This window comes from Syngnathus acus, chromosome 2 (genome assembly GCF_901709675.1).
Source record: "Syngnathus acus chromosome 2, fSynAcu1.2, whole genome shotgun sequence".
Classification (NCBI taxonomy): Eukaryota; Metazoa; Chordata; class Actinopteri; order Syngnathiformes; family Syngnathidae; genus Syngnathus; species Syngnathus acus.
This window is the reverse complement of record NC_051088.1, coordinates 3,218,213-3,235,480: the sequence shown is the minus strand read 5'-3', so window position 1 is coordinate 3,235,480 and position 17,268 is coordinate 3,218,213. Positions and strand designations below refer to the sequence as shown.

At 39.1% G+C, this 17,268-nt stretch overlaps 1 protein-coding gene across 2 annotated transcripts in view; it reads left to right on the top strand.

Moving 5' to 3' along the window:
* Positions 1-17,268, top strand: part of camkvl (CaM kinase-like vesicle-associated, like) — a 32,928-nt gene that overhangs the window by 10,452 nt on the left and 5,208 nt on the right. For both annotated transcript variants that reach the window (XM_037241586.1, XM_037241576.1), the window contains exons 2-5: positions 13,549-13,655; positions 14,412-14,543; positions 15,781-15,855; positions 16,498-16,636. In XM_037241586.1, the coding sequence (XP_037097481.1) occupies positions 13,561-13,655; positions 14,412-14,543; positions 15,781-15,855; positions 16,498-16,636 (441 nt within the window). In that variant the 5' untranslated portion in view covers positions 13,549-13,560. The remainder of the gene's footprint in view (positions 1-13,548; positions 13,656-14,411; positions 14,544-15,780; positions 15,856-16,497; positions 16,637-17,268) is intronic.

Genomic DNA, 17,268 nt, shown 5'->3' with positions numbered 1-17,268 from the left:
CTAACTGACCAGTGATTTGGCAATCATTTTTACAATGTGCTCCGTAACTATTATTAGACAATTTCCCACGGCACAGCCGAATATCTCTCACGGCACACCAGTGTGCCGCGGCACAGTGGTTGGGAAACACTGGGCTACACAACAAACTGATGAACAACTAGTTATGTAAACAGAGTCTAGTAAGAACTGTTCAAATTTATAAAAAGATGAATGGTAATTGACTGGTAAAAAATTGCTTGAAACAGCTCTTTTTTTTTTTAAAGTTAGGACAATTTTCAATATTGGTATTGACACAAAGTCGATGCACAATTTGTCTTCCCGGGCCAAATATAATTACACCGAGGACTAAATTTGGCCCGCGGGCCAGAGTTTGACACTCCAATTCAAAACTGACTATCTCACACTGCAAGTGTTCCTAATGTTGTGGCTAATGAGTGTATATTTAATCCTAAATTTCAATGATCTCATTGATCATGATCAAGACCACCAAGACATGTAAGAAATGTGCTTTGGTAACACGGCGTTCAATAAAGGTGCCAACCCAATAGTAAATGAGCACACACATCACTCTAGACTCATAGGCATTTTCTCTTTCCTATGAATCATTTATATGGGGCGCGAGCTCTATTTCATCAGCATCATTCTGCACCTACAGTTGGTTTCGTCTCTGAAATATGATTCCTCATCTTATCACAAATCGTAATTATTGCCCATATGTAAGATCTCCTCTGAAATATTCAAAAAGAATTAAGAGCGATCGTCTGTCTTTTTGTATGACTATTGTTCTTCATCTGAGCTCGTCATTCTCTTCCTCTCTTTGCAATGACATGCCCAAGTTATCTGGAATACAATGCAAGGTGGAGACATTTGAAGTGAGCTTCCGTTGCACGACATTCACAGTTAATATTTCATAGTATACTACTCAACGGCATGCTACTCAGGAGCCCAGCTTGGTGCCTGGAGGCTAATTCCATCATGGTGACACGCACTGTGTCCTTCCTGAACATGTAAGTCTTATTTGTTGCATGTCTATTGTGTGAATGAGTTTTAAGGCACAAAACGCTCAGATCACACTGCGTACTACTGAAATTAATTTGTACTTCCCGCTAACAGAGGAGTGTGTTCACAGAAATTTTATAATCCACTCTATATGACATCAGAGCCGAGCCGACCCTCGCTAAACACAAGAACATAAGTACGTAGGTCCTCATCTTCCACAGTGGGACACTTTTTTAGCGCGAGGAGACACATCTGCTCATATGTATTAAATTGGCACACATAGAAGCTTCTGTGAAGTGTGCGGAAATGACAGTACTTGACGTTTTTGTCAACAGAGGGATGCGCTGGCCATCAGTTGGCAGAGCAAAGAGTTGACATGTCAGCTAAAGGGGGCAGGGGAGCAAAACAAGCCTAAGATGGTCTGTCACTGGAAGGTGGCTGTCATAAATTCAATAAAATAAATGCATATGTGGCACAAACCAGAAACTCATTAGAATCGAATCTCTGAAAACAGCCACCATCATACTTCACCAGCACTGATGACTATTTATGAATATCTTATTTACAGCCTCTGCATTCATGGAACGAAAAAGCAATGATAAAATGAGCAAAGTGATGGTGGTTGTAGAAACGTCAGCCAATACATTGATTAAAGAAAGCATATCCATGAGACTAGCGATTGTCATCCAAGAGGTGGACAGAGCGAGTCTCTTATTACTAATACTTATTTGCATAGTATTAGCATAGTCTTTAAATAAAAAAAGGATAAAAATGAAAAATGTATAAAAGTGAAATGGGAACATTTTTCATTTTTATATTTATTTATGATCGTATGGCCTATATATTATTTCATTATTGTCCTCTGCATTGCAGTAATTCTCCCTGATTGACTCTATTTAAAAGTGAAGCTCATTAAGACTTAGTTGCGCTCATCAAAGGCACAAGAGCGCTTACGTGGTTTGGCGATCGAAAGCATCAACTATGACATCACACGGCCGTTGTCATACAATGGCCTCACGGATGACTTTCCATTTTGGGAATGCAGACATGTTTTTCTGGAAAAGGCCCACACAAATGTTTACTTCAGATTTGTTCATTTATTTGTTTTTTGTTTTTAAACATGCATTGATTTCATTCCAAGTGATTCCAAATACAAATTTGCTTAGGGCCCTAATTTGGTCCCTGGCGGCTCGGCATCAGATGGATGATGTGTATTTACAAACTGCTGTAATTATTTCGACCTGTGCGTGTTCTTGTGCAGAGGATTTGTTATTCCCTTGTTCTCATCTTCCTTACAGCTTCTTTCGTTTTCCTTATGATCTGTTTCTTTTGTCTTCGCTTAACCTTCCCATGCTCCGCTTTGCTCACTCTAACTTTCCCACGAGACCAGATGTCCTAATTTACTTCTTAAGACTTGAGCGATATCACCCATGCAAGTCAAAAGAGTGCAATGCACAGTACAAGTGCACATATAAGGAGCCCAAGGTGGTTTCTACATTATGCTTGATCTTGCTTGTGCAGATGGGACCCAAACAACTGGCTCAGTCAGACGTTGTCAAGCCTGAGTGCAGCTGTGTTCTATTACACTTACACACTCAATGAAAGAATGATAGAAAAACAAGTCACTCAACTTTACAACAAAGATTAATTTAAACCCTTTCCAAGGTATTTTGCGTGTATGAGCTGTGTGTAACAATAAAACATTGAACACATTAATTACTGCAGTAGGAAAGGAAGGTCGTGATAATAATGAAAATATTTTAAACTGTTATACTGTCCGCCTTGTTATTTTTATATATACGTATATTACCCTAAATATTCCCGGAAATTATTACTACTTATAAACAATATATATTTATTGGTAAACTATTACAATGGGTGCTACTCAAGCATTTATTTTGATTTTGAAGTCATTTTTAAATCATGTTTATTTTTGTTAATTTTAGTTTTCTTTGTTTGTTTGTTTGTTTGTTTGTTTGTTTGTTTGTTTGTTTGTTTGTTGTTTTTATTCTTATAACAGGACTCCCCCCCATCATTTTAATAATATTTTCTTCAGGACCAAAAAAACGAAAATGAAAAATATAATTGGAAAGTTATTTTTATTTATATATATATATATATATATATATATATATATATATATATATATATATATATATATATTGAAATAAAATGCAAAAAATACTAAATAAATAAAAAGTAAATGAAATGATAAATATGGAAACAAATGCAAAAATGAATTGATGAATACAATTAAACATCAATTTATAGATATTTTATTCAGTTTTTCAATTATTTTTTTATATTTGTTTTTATTGTCACTTGTATTTACTTTTGAAATTTGCAGTCATTCATAGGTATATATATTGGCGCATAATAAATACAATAAGAATATTATATACAGTATACATACTGCAGCCTCACTGTACACTGTTCAAACTGCAGTCAATAATTCCAAGTATTGCCTCAATCAAGCAATGTGAAGAAGATTGCTGGCCATGTTTTGTGTTTCCTGAGTCGCTTTGTGTGTGTCCATACGGTATGTGCGCTCTCTATTCTATTCTCCAAATTTCTCACAGGCAAAATGACAGTGACGGCTATCCTATGTTTCAGAGCCTTCGTGCGTCACAATAATGGTGAGAACGTTGTACTTTCCACATTTCTTTATTTCAGCGCCACATCATCCCCTGAATTTTTAACTGAGAACTGGAGCACTCATTCTTTGCGCTATGTGCTCGTGTCAGAATAGACAGGAGGAGTTTTATTCCGATGTATTATATTTTTCATGCTTTGCTTCTGCATCACAAACTTTGCATATGTAGGTTGATTTCTCAGCAGTCGCATGCATGAATGGAGCGTGAAATATATGTTTTTTAATCAACTGTGAAGAACATATAAACGCAATGGTGAGCTCAAAGTAATAACAGCCTCATTGCATTTTATTGAAGGAGGAATTTGAGAGATGACATATTTGCTGTCTGTAGAGGGAATACAGTTTAAGATTATCACACTATGGCATAGCTTCTTTGCGAAATAAAAGTCTTGGCAAACGAAGAAAAGAAGGATTTTGTACATTTATCTCATAATAGAGCTGTACGCATACAACCTTCAAATAGTGATTAATGATTGGTAATTAATTCTAATTACACTGTTTAGCTGAGCAGCAGTGCTGTGTGCATGCTTTGACTTTTTTTCATAGAACATTAGTTTGAATTCAGTCTTGCAATGTTGACAACATAAAAATTGTATCTGCAGAATATTACACATTAATCTACATTTTCATAATGTATTCAACATGTGAAAAGAGTAAAGCAGATAAATAGTGCAGACAACCGAATTATTACATATATAATATTTTGATGAATCTATTGCAAATAAAATGTATTGTTTCATTTCATTGTTTTCTTTTTCTTTTTTTAATATAGGTACTGTATTTTCCGCCCTAAAAGGCGCACCTAAAAACCTAAAATTTTCTCAAAAGCCGACAGTGCGCCTTATAGGCCAGTGCGCCTTATATATGGATCAACTGATGAATTTGTTGATCCATACTGGTTGTACACAGTGCTCTGCCAAAATGTTTCAGTACGTTTTAGTACGACTAGTAAATTACAAGGTCGCATCGCTTCCCAGCATTACGGCAACTGTAGTCAGGGGGCGTCACCGAATAGCTGTTGTACCCGCGAGGCTATTTCATGTCAAAATAGGCTGCTCTGTTAATGTTTCGAGTAAATCTACGGATCGATATGGAAGGGAAACATAGGTAAGTAGTACCAATGCGTTAGATCGAAATTTAGTCAGTTCCGATCATTTTATAGGAGATCGTTTGAGAAACGCGATTGTTTACACTTTGCTGAGGCTCATGGGAGATTGCGAGCTGAGGCTCGTGAGACTTTGCGGATGGCTAATGCTATTGCGATAGCTGCTATACGTACCAGGCTATTTCATGTCAAAATAGGCTGCTCTGTTAATGTTTCGAGTAAATCTACGGATCGATATGGAAGGGAAACATAGGTAAGTAGTACCAATGCGTTAGATCGAACTTTAGTCAGTTCCGATCATTTTATAGGAGATCGTTTGAGAAACGCGATTGTTTACACTTTGCTGAGGCTCATGGGAGATTGCGAGCTGAGGCTCGTGAGACTTTGCGGATGGCTAATGCTATTGCGATAGCTGCTATACGTACCAGGCTATTTCATGTCAAAATAGGCTGCTCTGTTAATGTTTCGAGTAAATCTACGGATCGATATGGAAGGGAAACATAGGTAAGTAGTACCAATGCGTTAGATCGAACTTTAGTCAGTTCTGATCATTTTATAGGAGATCGTTTGAGAAACGCGATTGTTTACAGAGGGCTCGTTGGTTATTGGCTAGTGGATGCATACCGCAACCCTAGTCAACCTCAGTTTGATGCAGTATAGCTTCTATTTTATGCGCCTTATAATCCGGTGCGCCTTATATATGGACAAAGTTTTAAAATGGGCCGTTCATTGAAGGTGCGCCTTATAACCCGGTGCGCCTTTTAGGGCGGAAAATACGGTAGTTAAATTCTGTTGAAAAAAAAAATGTGCATGTCTGACCATGTGAAATGTCGTCTCCCGCCAATACTTGGAATTAATTGACAAATAATCTATTAATTTTGAATGGCATCTCATGTCCTCACCTTTGGGACAAAGAAATCCATCCAGTGCAGAACAACACGTCTTACAAAAAAAAAAAAAAGAGCAAAGCATAGCCATCATAACGCCTAAATCTAATCTAATGAGATCTATCTTCATCTGTGTTCTGAACTTGGCTATACCACTGAAAAGATTGATGACCTCACCAATGCTGATTGTTTGGAAAAAAAAATCACAACGTAGAAAAAAAAAGTGGCATCAAGATTTTTGTATCCCACTGGCTAGTTGCGGGGATTTTCCATGTTGGGACAACGAGACGCTCAAAGCAGTTTTCATTCTCCCTTGATATTCTGCCTTCTCTGCATTTGGGCGCACACTCACAACTGACAACGTTACCTGAAGGAAAATGCATTTTCGAGGTGTCCTTAGTTAGCTAGCTAACTAGTTAACCTTTTTTTTAGCTAGCTAGCTAACTTATTATACGAAAGGCCCCAGATAACCAATGAAGTAAACAAAGGCGCTCCAGTTTTTATATAGTGCGCAAGGTGCGACTAATGTCCGACCACAAATGTGTTTCATGCGCCATTTTAGTCACAGCCAAAAAAAATCGAGAAAACTGAAATGGTGAAAACCATTTAATGCCACAAGTGAATATCACAATGTTCTCAGTTTTTATGTTTTCAGTCTAATGTATTTAGAAACAAATCTCTGAGTATAATGTATTTAGAAACAAATCTGACTTATTTGTATAGTGTCTTAAAAAAAATGAATTACTTTGCCGGTGCCAACACCTCGCGTGTGACTCTGGTCTAGGCTCTTCAATTCTTTTTGTCAAAAAGAACACTCCTAGATATTGTACACGGTTGGACATCAATTCTTGACAGGCATGTTCAGCCTTACAATTTCTGTATTTATTTTTGTCCACGGGATGAGAAAGACACTCTTCTCCCCAAGGACGCACTTACTGTGGTGTAAGCCCTGCGCCGGCAGACTCACCTAATGAGGGGACCGAAACCTGACGATAGACAATAGCTAGAGAAAAGCAGGAAGTGTCAAATAGAACAAGAAATAAACAATAACAAAAACAACATGCATCCATTATTTGTCACGAGATATACAGGCTGAGTGAGGGCTATTTTACTGTTTTCTCAGTGTATATGTGTTATTTCTTTACAGAGGCAAAGAGCAGCACTACACACGAGCACACATAATAAAGAGCTGAGATGAGAGTGGCGCTATGAGCAGTAAGGGAATTAGTGTTTAGTGCAAGCTGGAGAAGCACCCCAGTGGAAACACAGAGAAAGAAATAAAAGCAATTGAATTGATTGCCCAACACACACGCGCGCACGCACACATGCTAGCTATTATATGTTGATCTGTACCTCATAACGTGTGAGTTGTTGTGTGCCCAACATACTTTATTTTCAAATTATCCCTTTGCCTGCCTCTTCATTTCTCACGGGTATTGTCTTTTGCCCTAGCAACTCTTGCTCCAGCTCCACTTTCACATCACAGCATCGTAATAAATGCCAGCGAGCAACCTGAGGCGGCCGAGCGCTCGGCTCAATATCCAACGCACGCTTGTCAACTGGGGCAATGAGCTTGGGAGCAATCAGTAGACCAATTCCTGTTTAATGTTTTGCAGGCCAAAGTGATATTAATGGCAAAATATGTTGCGCGCTTTCAGATGCGTCTCGGATATTGATTGCGTTATTGTTTCCTAATTACACCCATTGCAATTCTTACAAGGGTGTGGGAATCTAATAACGCTTCTACTGACGAATCACAAACCGGAGAGACTCGGAAACAAGGTTTTCAACCTTTTTCTTTACTGCTTGCATGGTCGGGGAAATCCGGAAAGATATTAAGTATCGATCGATAAAGACTGAGCTGGAGAAAAAAAAGGAAGACTCATCAAATATGTGGTGATCATCACAGGCTCAATGACTGCAGGCATTTTGTAAGTGTCCGAGCGGCTCTTAAATGTATTTATTTAATTTTATAACACACAGGCCGGCAAGACCAACGGTCGTAAAGCGCTCGCTGCAAATGACGGCCGCATTTCACCGTTGTCATTTCCATTTGTGTAGCAAGCATTCGTTGGCAACGATTGTTGTAACTTGTGATGTTCTTCAGTGTTCTGCTGTTTTCTGCGTGTGTGCAACGCCTTCAGGGATGCTAAAACATGAAACGAGTTGGTGAGAGACAAGAAAAGGGGGGGAGGAAGTAGCGCCCATCTGCCTGCTTGATGTGATGTTTCCCAAACAGGAGTCAGCACACAAAATGGGTCACTGGTAGTTTTCTTTTATTTATTTTTTTTATTGGAGGGGGCTGAGCAGAGTAATATGCTGTCATATATTTGATTAATGTCTGAGCAATTATCTGGGTAAGGGACCCCTTAGAAGGACGTAGAACATTTTCCAAACTCTGCTAGTTTATTGATGATTTTTTTTAACTGCTAGAGGCCATTACATCTAAATAGTTACAATTGTTATTAGTTTTATTTCATTGCATTGACTGAACGACCGCCTCACAGTTAGAAGGGTGCGAATTTGATTCTACCTTCGGCCCTCCTTGTGTGGAGTTTGCATGTTCTCCCCGTGTCCGCGTGGGTTTTCTCCAGGCAATCCGGTTTCCTCCCACATCCCAAAAACATGCTTGGTAGGCCGATTGAGCACTCCAAATTGTCCCTAAGTGTGAGTGCGAGTGCAAATGATTGTTCGTCTCTATGTGCCCTGCGATTGGCTGGCAACCGGTTCAGGGTGTCCCCCGCCTACTGCCCGATGACTGCTGGGATAGGCTCCAGCACGCCCGTGACCCTCGTGGGGACAAGCGGTTCAGATGATGGATGGATGGATGGATGGATGGATGGATGGATGGATGGATGGATGGATGGATGGATGGATGGATGGATGGATGGATGGACGGACGGACGGGCGGGCGGACGGACGGACAGATGGATGGATTTACTGAAGATGCAATTAGACCAGGTTTTATGAGATGTGTCAGAAAAGTTCCAGGATGCTGAATAATAATGGCTTTTTTTTTTTTACTTGAAGTATATAGTACAACACTCGCTTCATCAATATGGGGAGAAAAAAACAAAATATTTTTTCTATGTTTTTCAGAAAGTCATTTGAAAATAAGTAAATAGTAAATATCATGAATTTTTATTTGCCAAATGTAATAGAAGCGACAGTTACTGACACAGAATGTTAAACATTAAAATAATATTTGCCGTTATGTTATGTCAGCAATCGCAATCTGATTGGTTCCTTAATCTGCATTTTCTGCAAAGAATCTGACTTTAGCAAAAAGCGTTGTTAGCGTGACAATTTACTGGATTGACTATGTTGCTGTCACGTCCGAAGAGTTGCACAGCAGGAATGTACCGATGATCTATAGGATCGTGTACACTACAGTGTGTGTGTTCACGCATGCTTGTGTATCAGGTGCACCATGCTCACATGAGATCTGACATGCAAGACCTGTAAATCCTTGTTCACAGAGGCAGAAGTAACTAACCACATACCCTCCGCTCCTCGGGCTCCATTAACCAGGCGGACATTGATTTGAAAAAATAAATAAATAAACATTTTATGAAGACACATACACACATACTACTCAACGTAGGTTTCCTAATTTTACGAGTGGTGTGTCCAAATAAATGAACTTTGCTCGAAGTTAGCAATGGAATTTTGCTGTGGTTATATTATTTTCCTAAACTTTAGTTCCAGCATTAAAGCAAATTCACATTAAGCTTGTGTCTAACATAGTTATTCTCAAAGTGTTGCGGCCCAAAGGTGTAGAAAACAAAGCCTGGACAGTGACATGTGCTGGCGCCATATTGTAACCCAGCTTGAGATGATTCACCATGCATTATGCAATGCTATGCAATGCATCATTTGAACATTTTCAAAATGTACCATTGGAGATATTAACCACAGATCATAATCTATCTATCTATCTATCTATCTATCTATCTATCTATCTATCTATCTATCTATCTATCTATCTATCTATCTATCTATCTATCTATCTATCTATCTATCTATCTATCTATCTATCTATCTATGCCCGCCTGCCTGCCCGCCTGCCTGCCTATCTATCTATTTATATCTGTCTGTCTGTCTGTCTGTCTGTCTGTCTGTCTGTCTGTCTGTCTGTCTGTCTGTCTATCCATCCATCCATCTCTACAGTTCAGTTCAATTTTATTTAACATTTTAGCACAAATAATTTGTATTTAATCATTAGAAACAGTTTGTCCCCCATAATGAAATATCTAGTCTGGCACCTGGGGGCAGTGCCCTGGTGGCCCCCCTCTAGCTGCATAAGTATGCATATTTTACAACCACGGTTAGGATTAATGAATGTAAAGCAAACACATTATTTGGGAATAAGCATCAAAAAACGATTGCACTTCTGCGGGATTGAACATGAGTTCCAGCACATTGAATTCAGTTTTCTAAGAATAACCTTGACTTGTCACCCTCTAAGCTGATGAAAAGATGTTCCGTTCCATTAATTTTAGAGCTTCTCTGCAACCTCAACTCTGCACTTGTGAACAAACATGAAGACAACAGCGCAAGCGATTTGAAATGAAAGTGCAATGTCTCCAAACTCTATGCATTCACACCCGACTTTTTGTTGCACGTGCAGAGGTGTCCCCTTGCCATATGCAAAACTACAGTGCTTTTTCATTAGTTCTTTTTTTAGCTTGGCTTCAACATTTCAGAGCCGCGTGAAACTCACAAGCCAGCGACATTTTATGGAACAATGACACTCGTTTCTTTGTATTTCCCAGCAACTCCCAGAAAGCTTTAATATAGAGTAAACATGTCTTAAAAGAAATGTGCAAACTTGACATTTCCTATTATTCATATCAAAGCATTCAAACAAAAATTTCAGGTGCCATTTTGATATTTTTCATATATAATTGGCTTTATTTCTTCAAATATTTCACAGCAACCTATTTTGACCTGCGCCAAAAAACTTTGCTTGGCAGAAATGCTCAAACATATTGCAACATTTATTTGTGGCACCACTTATTTTCTTTCTTTCTTTGCTTTCTTTCTTTGCTTTCTTTCTTTCTTTCTTTCTTTCTTTCTTTCTTTCTTTCTTTCTTTGTTGTTTTATTTTTCAACAGCTGTCTTGTCAGTATGGCCTATTTGGGACAGCCCTTCATAAAGAGACACACACACACACCAAGGCACGCACTTTCACTGTTGGAAACGTTCACACGCTCACACACTTGCGAAGCTGTGAAGAGGCAAGTCTCAAATCTGCCTTTGCAGTTTTGTGTTTTTGCACTGCTGCACTATTTTCTATATGTTGAGCCAAGTCGAAGAGCCCCATCCTTTCGCACCTCTTTTCTCATCTTTCATCTTTCTCACCACTCTGTTCTCATCACCCTTCCTCCCTTTTTGCCTCCTACTCGGCCTCGACTTCAAGGTTGCTTCTGACTCAGTATTTTGCACGCATAGAAGTGTTTCTACAGTATCTTTACATTGTTCCTTGTGACAAATAAAAAAAAGTCCAGTGACCTCACAGGAGAGCCGTATACCCAAAGAAAAGAGGTAACCATAAGCCAAGAATAAAATACATGATATAGCTTTAGATTAGAATTGAAAAACATTCAAGAGGTGAGACATATTTTAGAACTACTTGGAAGTTTGACCAGGAATAAAAAATGGCTAAAAGTCTAAAAAATGGTTTCACTGACACTGCCTCACATAGATAGATAAAGATAACAGTACTATTTCTTGACAGTAATCGTCTCTGTGCTTGCAAAGTGACTTGTTCTCCACCAATGCTCTTCATCTGTACTCGAGAACTCAGGGCACAAATATACAGGGAAGGGTTACATTTTGTATATAAACATTAATTTGTCAATTTTCAACAACAACAAAAATACAGACATATGCATATATTTTGTCAATATTTGAAATGGTATTTTTGTCATACATCTTGTTCGCAAGTGTTTCATCCTATGTGACCCCCAAGTAGTGTTGCCATATTTCACTTGGGCCACTTTTTGCCTCGTTGGTCAAACTCCATTCACATCAGACCTCACTTTCACCATCCTGGAAACTGTCACGGGGGATGATGTTATATTTACATAATCTCCTCTCAGGGCTCGGCCTTTTGTCAAATCCACCGCTCATTTCCCCCTCTGCCTCCTCACATATGGGCACGCATGCGCATGTTCATCATCAAGTCAAACTCTTAAGCGTGTGTGACATATTTGCGTTGACCTTTGCACTTCGCTCAAACCGACACATTTATGAACGCACATGTCGACACACATACGTGTATCCCAGTGCTCTGGATTAGAGATGCAGATTAGAGATTAGGGCCAGCAGCGAGATTACACAATTCTCACAAATCCCGCCTATCCTGAAGCGCCGACTCTGCAATAGTGATGGTACATCATCACATTGATATTTGTTCCATAATTCTAAATTAGCACTCTCCAAATGTCATTACCGCTGAGGATTTCCATTGTTTTCTGTTCTAACCATTTTCCATTTGTTATCCGTTCTTGTCTCCCTCTGTCGGTTTATCTTCAGAAACCCAATTCTGAAGTCGCTGCAGCTTTATTAGTTCACTTAATAACCTCAGTTGATCAGTGCTCTTTCGAAAGTGATCTCATCGCTTCGACTTGGTCGGCTTTCTGGATTCATTTTTAGAAATTCAGACGGATGAGGTGGCAAGAACTATGCTCTCGGTTGAAAATATATAAATGTAAGTGTACTATAACTAGAAAAGTCATTAAATGGGAACATTGACATGTTTTGGGTTCTAAAGACCACACAATGGATTTGAAATGAATGAATGAATGAATGAATGAATGAATGAATGAATGAATGGATGGATGGATGGATGGATGGATGGATGGATGGATGGATGGATGGATGGATGGATGGATGGATGGATGAAACATGATGTGCCTAAACTGCAGCCTTTCATCTTTAATTTGAGGGCTTTACATTCAAATCAGATGAACAATGGCAGAATTACAGAAGTCTGTATCTGAGACCAAAAGTTATGGGACAGCCCAGCTGGTCCACGGCCAGGTATGCCAAAGGAACTCATTCCTTTTGTTTTTATTGATAATTGCTGACAAAATCAGCTGGATGATTTCTAAAGTGTACCGGGCAATATTTTCTGCTCATATTCAGCCAGATGCTTCAGAACTCATTTCAGAACTCCTTTAGAATGCAAATCAGTTGCCGAACTGAATTTGTCCATTACTTTTATCCCATTAAAAAGTGGGCAGCATCCAATGATGATAACATTTGATCTGGCCAAAACCCGAGCATTGTGTCACTGTCCCAATATTTATGGGCTTAACTGTAACCGTTGGAATGCTGCACAAGAAGGAGGAACAAGCAGTTGAAGAGATGCCGTTAAGCTTCCACAGAGCGGCTCGGACGTGGGTGGGAGAAGGTGCACCGTATTGATTGCTGATTCATCACTTTTTTTTTTTTTTTACCTGGATGTTCAGGCACACTTATTTTAAAATGGACGACATGTTGCAGTGTGTTTGTGTATGCGTGTGGGTTATCTGTACGCTGCATATCCACGGAGAAGTGAAAAGTCAAATTATCTCCTCACATGAATAAACGTGTGAATTTAAACTTTCTTTCATCTGCAGTTAGCGTTGCTCATTTGACCTATATGAAGCTTCGTTTGAACTTGATAAATGTCGCAAATAACCAACAGAGTGAAGAAGAGCTTATTTGACATGCAGAGTATCTGTAGCATGCGACCAGAAGCTTTAGCATTTGCATTTGGTTTCGAAGTTGACGTCATTTAATTAGAGTTGCACTTTTGCATTAAAGATACATTCCTGAGTTGTCCTTAAATATTTTATCAATATTATCGTCCGAATAACGTGTGTGCTCTGCTTCCTGTGTGCTTTGTGTATTAGGTGAATGCCGTCATGCCATTTGGGTGCCTTGCTCTGCGAGATGGGCAGACCTATGACAGTATATCCGATGTGACAGACAAATATGAGATTGGCCAAGTCCTCCGAGCGTAAGTACCGTAAATCTTGGTGTAATGTGTTTTTATTCTCTTTCCTCCCCTGCAATGTTTAATTCATTGACAGTGCCATTCGTAATAGGCTGGATGCATAAAAAGGAATTGTAGTCAGTAAGTCCAATTTTAGGAGGGCTTGAGATGGCGATGATTTATTCAGACGGACTGAAGTTGGTAAGATGAAGCCTGTAAATGGCAAAATTAGGAGATTTACTTGTGTTAACTTTTCAAAGTTGGCCAACCAACCCAACCGTATGATTTTGCGGCGTGAAAATCACTGCTGCAATTTGCCCGACTGAAAACGTTTTCTTGACCTATTGTAGCAACACACACACACACACACACACACACACACACAGATGGCTATATTGCAATGTCGGCATCTGGCCTCAGAGATTTGTGCGCGTCGTTTATATAACACATACAAGCCCAAATTTAAGTGCACTTCATCACAGGGTGAAGAGAAAATGAGAATTCCAATTGTTCTGCCTTTTTTTAGAATATTTAATTAACATGTCATGAGCCTCATATTCAACAAATAATTATATGAACGCAATTTCCTGTGCTGTCTTTCTTAACTATAACCCAAAAAAAATCTTTAATTTTGCATATCACTGCTTCTCAATTTATTTCAAACTTTCAAACATTTTGGTTATCATTTTGTATCACTGAAATCAAATGCGGTAAGATTATAAGACTGGGTTTTAATTAACTGGCTTATTTCTCTTTCTGTCTTGTTCTTGTGACGTATAGGAAAGAGTTCTGTGAGCTGTGCCTGGCTAAGGAAAGACAAACAAACAAAGTGTTTGTCTGCAAGAAATTCCTCAAGAAAGATGGCAGGAAAGTCCGCAAGGCCGCCAAGAATGAGATCATGATCCTTAAATTGTACGCAGTCAATCTGTGGACAGAAGAAAGTATAATTGAGTAGTAGATGGAATAAAAAGAGAGAATTTGACATATTCCATCATTTTCTCCAGTTATAAATTGTGCTCGACATCCGTGATTCCCAACCACTGTGCTCAAGCATATTATTAAGGCGTCATGAGAGCTCATCAGGTGTCCAATTTTACTTAAATGAGTGCTGGAAATTTCCACATACGCCCCTCAAAAAAAAAAAAAATTATTCAAATTTGTTAAAACAGTAGTTGTAGCCTAACTGTAGTACACAATATAAATATGATCTTGCACCTGATATACAGGAAACCATAGCACCAAGAAAAAAAATAAACAATAAGAGACAGAAGGTGTCACTCACAATGTGTCAGTCGGTTACCAGAATAGTTCCGTATTCACAATGGACTGCTGCTATAAGGCGAAATGTTATTGGCTCGAAGTTGTTGTTTTTTGGCTGTTGTTTTTTGCAAGGCCACAGTTCGACCTACTATCTTTGATTTGGTTGTTTTTCCTCAGGTGTGGTGGTTTCTTGCATAATAAAAAAACAATAGAAGCACAAGAGGTGGACAAAAGCAATTGATTTTTTTTCACTCATATTTATCATGCACTAATCAAGTCGTAAAGTCAGAACTAAAGTACACTAAGAAAATAGTGTGTTGAATTTACTCAATTTTCTCAAGTGGCTACAGTGTAGTTGCACAAAATAAAATCATCTGAATTCAGTTGCTTTTATTTTGTGCAACTACACTGTAGCCACTTGAGAAAATGGAGTAAATTATGATTTTATTTTGTGTAGCCGCTACACAAAATAAAATCATCTGAATTCAGTTGCTTTTATTTTGTGCAACTACTTGATGAAATAAAATAGAATAAATTCCCCCAAAAAATCTGTGGGGTGTTTATATTGTATGACAAAAAAAAATTACTCTATCTTAGTTTAACTATGGATGGCAGTGATGTATAATGAATTATCAGTGTGTGTTTAACTAAACAGCCCCAGATTCCTCACTGACAATTTGTGATCAAATTAAAATGAAATCATCTCTGTCAGTATTAATATTTTGGATGAGATTTTTGTTTGAAAAAATATGCTGCTTGGTTTAATAAATGTTGGGAAACACTGCAGTCGACACTGACAAATCTACTACCGACATCAATACAGCATTCATACAAGGGACATGTTGACATCCTTCTAATTTTACGCTTTTCTCATTTTATGCTTTTGTAGGGTCAACCACCCAAACATCCTTCAGCTAATAGACACGTTTGAGACCAGGAAAGAATACTACATCATCCAGGAACTGTGAGTATCTTTATTTTCTTGGAGAGTACAGTATCTTTCTTGAATGTCCATGCATGTAAATCACAGTCGGAAAGGACAGTCGGAAATCCATCTGCTCAAGGGGCCGACCAGAGCAGGTGCCGTTGTTACTGTGGGCTCTCGTGCAGTCCGGGACGTGTGTGGTTTGATGAGATATTTGCTTTCTCCACCACTCTACACTACTCATTGGCGCTGAAGTGATGCTTTACGTTAAGTGGATCGATACGTCGAGGGCAGTCAGTCAAGCATGTTTGCAACTCCTTGTCACGCAATAGCTGCAGATGTGTGGCAAAAGCAATTCGGCTGGACAGATTGGGTTATTGCAGTCGTGCCGTCGTTTTTTTGCAGGCACTCGGCCGGGCCTGCTTTGGGCAAGACATAAGTGCCTCATCTATCATTTCTATTATTTTCAAATATAAATAATGAGACATGCTAGTGTTGTTTTAATTGCTCACAGTTGTACCTTGGGGTCGGTGGAAGCAGATTGTCTCACGAATAGACAAGATAGAGCAAACGCAGAGTTTTTTTTACTGCGTTAAAAGCAATTCATGGCATTGCAACATGTGGCTGACAGCAGCAACTTTGCTCTCAGCTCATATTTGTGCATGCGCGTTTACGCAACAGGGCCACGGGCGGAGATGTTTTTGACTGGATCCAAGACCAAGGCAACTACACAGAAAGAGATGCCTCCAACGTCATCAGACAGGTCCTGGAAGCTGTGGCATACTTGCACTCTCTCAACATTGTCCACAGGAACCTGAAGGTACTTTTGTGTCCTGTCATTTGTCACTTTGGCCTTTGTGATCAACACCACTGCTGCTCACTGCTCCCTTGGGGGATGGGTTAAATGCAGAGACAAATTTCACCACACCCAGATGTGTGTGTGACAATCATTGGGTCTTTACCTTTTTACACACACCTGCTCTCACATCCTTACGACCAAACATGTGCCTATACCCTTTTGCCAGTTTGCCTGTATTCCCCTATGAGCCACAGTGCCTGTTACTTTTTTGCCAATAATTCAGTAAAGCAATCAAAACTGAACCACGTCTTCCCTCCTGTGTTCTGACCGACACCCGGCGAAAAGAGCATACCTTCCCCCAACAGAAACATAGCGACAATCTGGAGAAAAGTGGGTCGAAGATTTACCTTTACCTTTACCTTTCAGTGCCCATTTGGCCTCAAACGACCTCTGGTGGTAGAAGGTGGAATTATTTTTAGGATTCACTATATGTAGGATTGACTTATTTAATTCAAGTCAATTAAATAGATGAAGATCTATACCAAAGTTTTTACCCCTCATTAATGTGCAACAACTAAAACTAAAACAGTTCTTTAGTGGCCGCCTCCAATAGAATGTGTAAAAGTGATTGACAGTGCATATTGTCGCAGCAG